At 40.2% G+C, this 9,772-nt stretch overlaps 1 protein-coding gene across 3 annotated transcripts in view; it reads left to right on the top strand.

The window, feature by feature from the left end:
• Nucleotides 1-9,772, top strand: part of myo7a (myosin VIIA) — a 51,102-nt gene that overhangs the window by 9,318 nt on the left and 32,012 nt on the right. For all 3 annotated transcript variants that reach the window (XM_022738511.1, XM_022738510.1, XM_022738512.1), the window contains exons 2-10: nucleotides 80-193; nucleotides 999-1,151; nucleotides 4,429-4,613; nucleotides 4,916-5,037; nucleotides 6,135-6,277; nucleotides 6,782-6,895; nucleotides 7,409-7,477; nucleotides 7,666-7,750; nucleotides 8,915-8,991. In XM_022738511.1, the coding sequence (XP_022594232.1) occupies nucleotides 80-193; nucleotides 999-1,151; nucleotides 4,429-4,613; nucleotides 4,916-5,037; nucleotides 6,135-6,277; nucleotides 6,782-6,895; nucleotides 7,409-7,477; nucleotides 7,666-7,750; nucleotides 8,915-8,991 (1,062 nt within the window). The remainder of the gene's footprint in view (nucleotides 1-79; nucleotides 194-998; nucleotides 1,152-4,428; nucleotides 4,614-4,915; nucleotides 5,038-6,134; nucleotides 6,278-6,781; nucleotides 6,896-7,408; nucleotides 7,478-7,665; nucleotides 7,751-8,914; nucleotides 8,992-9,772) is intronic.

A 9,772-nucleotide genomic window follows, 5' to 3' on the forward strand; every position in this document is an offset into this window, starting at 1 on the left:
TGATGCAGATTTTTCTAGATTATCATTCTCATCCCAATCCTAATCCTGGTTTCAGTGTTAATTCTTTGTTTCTTTCCAGGGCGACTATGTCTGGTTGGATTTGAAGACTGGTCGGGAGTTTGAGGTACCGATCGGTGCAGTGGTCAAACTCTGTGACTCAGGACAGATCCAGGTGGTGGATGATGAGGGAAATGTAAGTGCTAAAGCATAATGTTTTTATTCTTTTATGTGATGCTGAAATCATGCTCGCCATGAAATTTTACTCCTCACTGCAGCATAATCTACTGATTATGTATAATGTAGTGCGCAGTGAATGAGCTAACAGGGAGTGATGGGTTGCTGATATTATGTTAATCTTGTTAATCTTATGAAAAGCTTCAATGTTTTTTGTGTGAGTTAAGATAACAAATTCACACGTTTCTGTGGCGCAGTTACAGTAACTCATGCTCGGCTGAGAAGCTTTCGAACTGGTCTGCAACTTACAAAAATAAATTTAACAATAGCAGTAAGCGGTTCACTACAACTGCGGTCCACCAAAAGTACCTTTGGTTAGGAGGTGAGCATGGCTATCTGTCAGTGTAGCACAAGTTGCTCTCTCTGCATGTGTTTTGACATGGTGACTTGAATATGGCCCAGCTTCAGTGGGGAGATGGTAGTGTTGAATTCAGCACAGGGGGGCTTTCCGCTGCTCCTCCAGAGGGCTAGCAGTGGATGCCATGTTGACTCGCTAGCACCGCGCCTCGGTTGCTTTGCTTGTTTGATTTGTCTGCCACATTTGTGTAATTTGTGGTTTGTAGTGAGTTTAAGTGAAGTTATGGGGTTTTAAATGGTTAAACTATTGCACTCAAACTGGAGGTCCAGAAATAATGTTTTCCAACATAAATGCCAAGTGAATGTTGCAATAATGAAACTGTTGTGTTACTTACTTAAACTCCAGAAGTTGAACTGTGTGATCTGTTTTCCTCTATAAAACACAATCATTTCCCCTCCCCCTCCAGGAGCACTGGATCTCCCCCCAGAATGCCACCAACATCAAGCCAATGCATCCCACCTCTATCCACGGTGTGGAAGACATGATCCGCCTGGGAGACCTCAATGAAGCTGGAATTCTTCGTAACCTGCTCATTAGATACAGAGAAAAACTCATATATGTGAGTATTGCTGTATTTATACCTGCATTAACATGTCTCTCTCACTCAGATTCAGATAACAAGTTAGGGTAGTTCCTCTCTTCACTCTCAGAACAGAGAACAGCCTTAGTTCTTCATGTCATGGATTCCTCTAGAAGTTAGAGACATTCCTCTGAGACTCTGCTCCATGTCAACGTGATAATTGCGTCACATCATTTCTGCAGATTTGTCAGCTGCACACTCATGCAGCCAATCTCCTGTTCTCCCACATCCCAAAGATGTTCCACTGGATTCAGGTCTGGAGACTGGGGGTGGCACTGAAGTTCACTGAACTCACTGTCACGTTGATGAAACCAGTTTGAGATGACTTTAATTTGTGACATGGAGCATTATCCTGCTGGAAGTAGCCATTAGAAGATGGTGAACTGTGGCCGCTAAGGGAAGTACACAGTCAGCAATAATACTCAGATAGACTAGATAGACAAGAAAACAGCCTGGACTGTCGACATAAGACAGGCTGGCTCTATGGATTCAAGCAGTTGATGCCAAACTCTGACCCTACCATCTGCTGCATCAGCACAAATCCAGATCCATCAGACCAGGTCTTCAACTGTCCAGTGTTGGTGAGTCTGTGTCCACTGCAGCTTCAGGTTTCTGGTCTTGATGACAGGAAGTGGAACCTGACGTGGTCTTCTGCTGGTGTAGCTCATCCACCTCAAGGTTCAACATGTTGTTCGCTCTGAAGCGTTTCTGCTCACCACAGCTGTAAAGAGTGGTTATCTGAGTGACCGTAGCCTTTCTTTCAGCTCCAACCAGTCCGTCCATTCTCCTCTGACCTCTCTCATCCACAAGGTGTTTCCTCCACAGAGCTGCTGCTCACTGGATGGTTCTTTTGTTTTTGGCTCCTCCTCTTCCTAACTGAAGCTCCTGACCTGTATCTGCATGGTTTTATTAATTGCCCTGCTGCCACATGACTGGCTGATTGGATAATCGCATGAGTAAGCAGATGTACAGGTGTTTCTCATAAAATGCTACACAGTATAAAATGTATATTATTAGAGCAACTAATGTAGAGGATTTTAATTGAACATGTAATTTAAACTAAACATTATGAGTTTTATTTCCTACTTTGTTAGCTTATTTATGTGCACACTTTTCTGTCGTAACATGATGCATTAACAAGGCAAAAAATAGAAAAAATACTAATGAAAAACTGCTAGATTGCTGACACTGCTTCTTTTTCTTTCCCCTTAAGGAGCTTTTAAACCTTTATCCAGGGCTTGAATGACTTGCTAACACTCTCTCAGTATTATCTAATGAACCTGATGTTGGCTGCTTTTCCTACTCTCATCTCAATTTCTTGCTTCTTTATTCTCTCTTTTGCCCTGCTCGCTGTCTTCCTTCCTCCCTCTTCCCGTTTCATCTGAAGACTAACTGTGGTGGCAGGGTAAGTCAGCTCCAGGACGTCAAACATGACTGGACAGAGATCCAGCCCAAGTTGAAAAATGAATGTATTCAATGCACGTCTTTAATGCAACAGCTGCATGATCTCAAAAACACCAACATGCAGTAAATGTCACATTCGGCTGCATCTCTAAACTGCATGGATTTTCCACGTTTTGAATGTTTCATGTAAGCATTGTTCTGTCTCCTAATCTTGAAATTGACGAGAAATTACGGATGGTTACAAATGATTTTAATAGATTATTCTGCTGTTCCAAACAAAACCATTTTGTAAGAAAATTCAGTATGATGGGCATTACGTTATGGAATGAAACTCACCTTTCATTTTATTTTGCTCTGCACAAACGTGCCATCTACTTTTTTGTGATAACTGACTTGTGTGACATACAGTATGCTGAGAGAAAAAAAAAACAAAACTACACTTGCATGATGGGGAGAAAAGCTACTTTTCTTTCTTAACTGCCTCTGGTTTTGGAGGAGGGTTCAAATTATGAGCGGGACTGGGGGGTCTGACCCACCTGATTAAGACTGGGACCCCCCAGAAGAGGTATAAACAACAGTGAACTACTAGTTTAATACACTTTACTTTCTTACATTCTTAGATTGTGTCAAATATCTACAGATGAACACTAATGTTTGCTAGTTTCTAACTTGAGCCTTAAGTTACACTTTAGCTAACCAATTTGAGCTAGCTGATAGCGCTTGTGTGGCTGTGCTGGTTTGGTTAGTCCTTTACATTTTAGATATTAGCTTTTATAAAAGGCAGACCCTTTGTTTTCACCCAGGAAATTAGGAGTTTTACCTGGTTGGGTCACTGAACAATATTAAAATACTTGTGAAGGCTCAGTAATTATATCATCAGTGGTGGAAGTAATTAAGTACATTTACTCTTAGTACTGTACTTCATTACAATTTTGAAATACTTGTACTTTAGTTGAGTATTTCCATTTTATCCTGCTTTGTACTTCCACTGCTACATCTCAGTGGGAAATATTGTACTGTCTACTTTAATAGATTTATTTGACAGTTTTAGTTAAACAAGCAAGATACTAAAGGACTGTAACAGCTCAGTTCACTGAAGCAGGTGAAGCGGGTGACCCCCCCCCCATCATTGTATAATTTGAACTCAGTTCGGAGGTATCATGTTCCTGTAGGACAAGTCCAAACGGTTCATGGGACTGATTGGCTGATTGACTCAGGCTTAGTGGTGACTAAGCTCAGCATTGCAGCCTGAGTGCATGTTGATTTGTTTTCAACATGGCCGCCTGCTCTCCCGTTCCGAACACTAATGCATTCTCAATGTCATCCATCAACATCTGAGCTATGAGACCTGCGTCACCTCGTCTTGCCTCCTCCAGCCTTACCTTGCTGCACTGACAGGATTGTGGGACACATTTACATGATTTAAAAATGAATTTCTTGCAGATTAAGCTGCTCAACGCTTTATTAAATAGTCGAAGAGCTCCAGTAAAAATGCTGCTCACACATTAATGCATCAGTGATAATACAGAGTATATGACACTGTGAAAGGGGGCATTCATCATAATGAGTAATTTTACTTTTGTTACTTTAAGTTCATTTTGCTGATAGTACTTCTGTATGTTCACTTGGGTATGATCATTGCATGACATTTTCTTGTAATAGAGTATTTTGACATTGTAGTATGACAACTTTTTTTCCACCCCTGTTGTCCTGTATGTCTTACAGATCATTGGAATAAAAATGCAAAACTAACTCAAATTCTAGGCAAACAGCATCTTCAGTCCAAAATGATGAGCCTTTTCCTCAACCTTAAGAAGCTCTATATCAGTTCATTCTCTTCCTCCATATGCAGACATACACTGGCTCCATCCTCGTGGCTGTCAACCCTTATCAGCTGCTGCCCATCTACACGGCCGACCAGATCCGCCTCTACACCAACAAGAAGATTGGTGAAATGCCACCCCACATATTTGCCATTGCTGACAACTGTTACTTCAACATGCAGAGGAACAACCGCGACCAGTGCTGTATCATCAGGTAGGAAAGATTTCAGACTGCAAGTAAATGTGGGTCAAATCCAAATCTTCAATATGTGACAAAGATCTCAACTGCAGCCGCACAGATTGGTCCAAAACTCTGGTCCAGAGTGAAACATCCCAACAAATATTGGATGGATTATTGTGCAGTTTGGTGCAGACATTCACAGTCTTTGTGAACGTGTGTGATACCTTAACTTTTCACCATTATGTGTCAAATGCTTTGGTTTATGATCAGGTACCTGCAAAAGTCACAGGCTGAAAAATGTGTGTGTGTTTGTGTGTGTGTGTGACTCTTAATAGTGGTGAGTCTGGAGCAGGGAAGACAGAAAGCACCAAACTGATCCTTCAGTTCCTGGCTGCTATCAGTGGTCAACACTCCTGGATAGAACAGCAGGTCCTGGAGGCCAACCCTATACTAGAAGGTAAGAACACACACACACACACACACACACACACACACACACACACCCACACACACACAGCGCAGCGCGCACACACAAGCACACACAACACCACACACACACAGCACACACACACACACACAACAGGTCACACACAAAAAAATAAAAACTTACACCACATGATCACTCAGGTGAAGCAGTCTGTGTGAATGTGGTCAGATTTCTTGGCAGGAGCACCATATAAATACAGATCCTAGCTACAATCAGGATTCGTCTAAACAGTTCCAATAGATTTTTCTACAGATAATCATATTTATGATAACACGATGAAAACACTCTTTACTGGAATGTTCAGACAAAAGCAAACAAACCACAGGCGCAGCCAGCAGGCGGGAAACTGTGGAGGGCTGTGTCTGGCTCTGATATGACATGAGAATTTGTGACAATGAAAACACAGAACTGGCAGAAACAAAGATGGAATGAGACAACAGTGACAAATATACTCTCATATTTCTTTGTTGACATTTATATCATATACATATCATATACATAAATAGACATTTATTCATTTTTCATGGTTTACATTTTTATAGCATGTTTTATAGCTCTGGCCTGTGAATTCCAAGAGCTGTGACATCAGTGTAAAACCTGCCCTTTAAAAACCCATTTAGGTTGAACTCTGGGTGTAGATGATGAAATGTTTATTTATGTCTGAGCTGGTGATAAAAGTACGTTATGCAGTAGTATGTATACAGTTAAGCACATTGATGCAATGCAGGCGTCATTTACACTTTAATCTAGCACCGTGTGAATGTTTCCCCTAAATGAAAAACAATACTGCAACATCACACCACGCTGTATCTAATGTCTCTGCAGGTTCTGTCTCATGAAACTTAATGAAAGTACACAGCAAACATATTTCACACATAAGTAACTAAACACAGAGGACAGCTCCACTAAAAGTCATAAAATGTCAAAATGTAGTTTTAGCAGGTCTTGATCTGTTATTGATACTGAGGATTTCTTGAAAATGTTCTTATGAAAACACACAAATATGCACAAAAACACACACATACAGCCAGGAACACATACACTTACCCATGTTGTTGCTCTTCCAGCCTTCGGCAACGCTAAAACAATCCGCAATGACAACTCGTCTCGTTTTGGGAAATACATCGACATCCATTTCAACAAGAGAGGAGCCATAGAGGGAGCCAAGATAGAGCAATACCTGCTGGAGAAATCCAGAGTCTGTCGACAGGTACTGAACCAAATGACATCACCTGTCCAAAGGTCATTAACTGTGACTGGGAATGACAAACAACATTTTAGTTTGTTTTCTGGCATTTAAATACTGTAACATACTGTGCTACAATCTGTCTGCAGGGTAAAAAGTAGTAAAAGAAGCAGTTTTAATAGCTCAAGAATTTTTTTCGACTACATACATTACACTTTTATAGCGATCTTACATCCTTTAGATACAAGGATGTTGTACTATCATAACATTGCTTTTATTTTTAAGGTATTATTATTTTGTTAATGTTGATATATTAATAGTTATATGCCTATTTATTTATATATAGTTCACATACCCTGGCTGTCAGAGGATCAGTAGTTCTTTCAAACATTTATCTGTCTTCTTGCTTGTCAGCCTGTCTCCACACTGCTGTAAAGTGAATTTATCTCAATGTTTTTTTTATTTTATTTAAATGACGCAATGAACATTTGATTTTTTTTCCTGCTCTCCTCTCTCCTCTCTCTCCAGGCCTACGATGAGAGGAACTACCACATCTTCTACTGCATGCTGAAGGGGATGACGGCAGATGAGAAGAAGAAACTGGGACTCAGCAAAGCCACAGACTACACTTACCTGACCATGGTGAGTAATGTTTCACTTGTCAGTCATGTCGTTATCAAATCACACTGTTCACTGTCGCAGTAGATGAGACTTTGACATTTGCATTTATTGAATGGTCACATCAGTGGACATCCTGTCACCCAGTGAGTGCACAATAACCCTTATCTGATAAACTCGATGTGATAAAAAAGTTAGATTCTTAAGTTCTATTTTAAAGTATAAATAAAAAAAAGGTTTCAGGGATGTAAATCATCAGCTGTGTGTCAGATTTAGTGTCAGCGTAGCCCCAGTTTATGCCTCTCATGTATTAAAATAACATTTGAATCACAGAGCTGAGCCTCTGTATAAATAAATTAAAAAAAAACTCATAATCTTTGAAAATGCAAAGGTTGCGTAATAACACTAATCGCTGTTGTGAAGATGTTTCCAGAATCACCAGAAGACTTTTCTAAAAATAAAAAAAATCGTAAAATATTCTGATATATTCTGATCTCTGAATCCTAACAAAGACAGTAAAAAACACTCTCTCTGCAGGGTAACTGTACAGTTTGCGATGGCCGAGACGACCTGAAAGAGTACTCCAACATCCTCTCTGCAATGAAGGTACTGACAGAAATCACACACTGATTAAAGTCTGTGTTACTTCATCACTTAAGCTAGCCGGTAAAAATCTTGACCTGAGGAAATATTACCCTTAAAAAGTGGATCCTCCTGTATTCTTAAGACACTGGAAGGTGATATTTTTCCTTTTCCAAAGAGCATTCACAGATTTCCTCTGCTCTGTTCTGCAGGTACTAATGTTCACAGACAAAGAGAACTGGGAGATTTCTAAACTGCTTGCTGCTATTTTACACATGGGAAACCTCAGATATGAAGGTAAAATCAAAAAAAATCTTGGTGTATGAATTCAACCATTTCAGTTTCCTGCAGCTGTGTTTGCTTCTGTCTGTCTGCACATTTTTTAGGGCATCATTTTGTATTGGGGCTGGAGGTGCATGTCATTTTTGTCCCCATCACTGTTACAGTTTCAGGTTGATTTTCTTACTAAACCCTCTCTGAACATTGTTACTGTCCTGCCACAACTGTCCTCATGTGTAATGAACTGTGTTGATAAAAGTGCTCATACACTCATCTGAGTTGCCTTCAGTTTTCACTGTGCTCTCTCTTACCAGCACCAAGCTGTGTTGCCCAGGGTCTTGCCTCACAGGCTTCATAACTTATTTCTGGAAGTTGCTGTGGCACTATATACATTACCTATAGACTCTAATCAGGGCTGGAGAAAGGTTGGCAAATTTTACGGGTTAAGAAAATAATTGACCGGGGGACCAGTGATGCTTTATTTTCAGATATGTATATGATGTTACTGTGCCTGATGTCTTTATTAAATGTGACCAAAGGTAAACATATGTAAAAGTAATCAGTTTCCAACGGTTTCTTTATAAGGTCATCTGCACCAGCACAGCTCATTGCCAAGACACAAGTCTACTTGAATAGTATTATAAGCATTTAATGTACTCCACTGTACAAACAACCAACAGGCCAGGTTTACCATACAGTCACTTTACTAGCAATGTTATCTGTGGTATTTCCTGACAGCAGATGTTTTCCACTTAAGTTTTCCATTTTAGCATTTCCCACACATACACCAGTTAATGGGGGCAGGTATAGAAAGATTTTTATGTGTGATTAAGGTTTAAAAAATGAAACTGTTGCTGGATTTTTGACCTGTTTAGACTTTTCCCTTTCTTCTTGCACCTTGGAAGTCGATGAAGTTGTTGCTGAAACCTTTACTTTGCTGCTACAAATCCAAACATATGCCCTTGCTTTACATGTAATGTTGACTTAATGTTTTGAGTTTGACATTGAGAGACACTTGAGAGGCTTCAAAGTAGCTTTTTTTTTTAACCTCTTTTGCACATTGCAACATTTTTTACATTCAGTGCCTTTTAAAAAAGGTTTTGTATTTTTATTTGTTTATTTCATTTTCATCCTTTCTGTGTGTAAAAAATATTTACACTCTGGTGACCTTTCACCCTGCAGCTCGAACCTATGACAACCTGGATGCCTGCGAGGTTGTCCACAGCCCTCACCTCACCACTGCTGCTACCCTGCTGGAGGTAGACACACACACACACACACACACACACACACACACACACACACACACACACACACACACACACACACACACACACACACACACACACACACACACAGACCACAGCTGTTAATGTTGAAAAGTAATGGCAGCTTAATGCATATCAGCTACAGTCTGATAATGACTCATATCTACCAGCCTCCTCTCACATGCTGAATCACTGGTTGTCATTTTATTTCTCTTTCAGAATCATTTGCAGTTGAGCCATCAATCTGCTGTTAGTCTAAAGCTGCACGTGAACCTCAGTACTTTGTTCACACAGCAGAACCAAATTACAGCTATTTTGCTCTCAAACAGAAAACTTTACTAATGTTAATGCAGGTTTCCTGTAGCCTAAGTGCAGCTGTATTATAATCAAAAAAAAATTATGATCAAATTAACTACAGTAAGATGAATATTGTGTCAGACTCTCAAAGGAGAGTCCCTTCTGTTCACGGAGCTTTTTCACTGTCCACTGGCCACAGTTCAAACACAGGCTCAGACTCTAGACGTATGGTAATCCATCCATGGCCATGATCACTGTTCAATACCAAGCAAATCAAAACCTTAGGAAGCATTCAGGTCAGGTATTTTGATAAAAGCAGTTTTGCATCATGTAACTTTAATTAATAACCTGAAAATTGAGGTTGACAGCAATGAGAAAGAGCGTCTCTGTGTGTGTGTGTGTGTGTGTGTGTGTGTGTGTGTGTGTGTGTGTGTGTGTGCGCAGGGGGGGGAGAGGGATCTGATGAACTGTCTCA

The sequence above is a fragment of the Seriola dumerili genome, unplaced genomic scaffold (genome assembly GCF_002260705.1).
Source record: "Seriola dumerili isolate Sdu_G_001 unplaced genomic scaffold, Sdu_1.0 BDQW01000036.1, whole genome shotgun sequence".
NCBI classification, from domain to species: domain Eukaryota; kingdom Metazoa; phylum Chordata; class Actinopteri; order Carangiformes; family Carangidae; genus Seriola; species Seriola dumerili.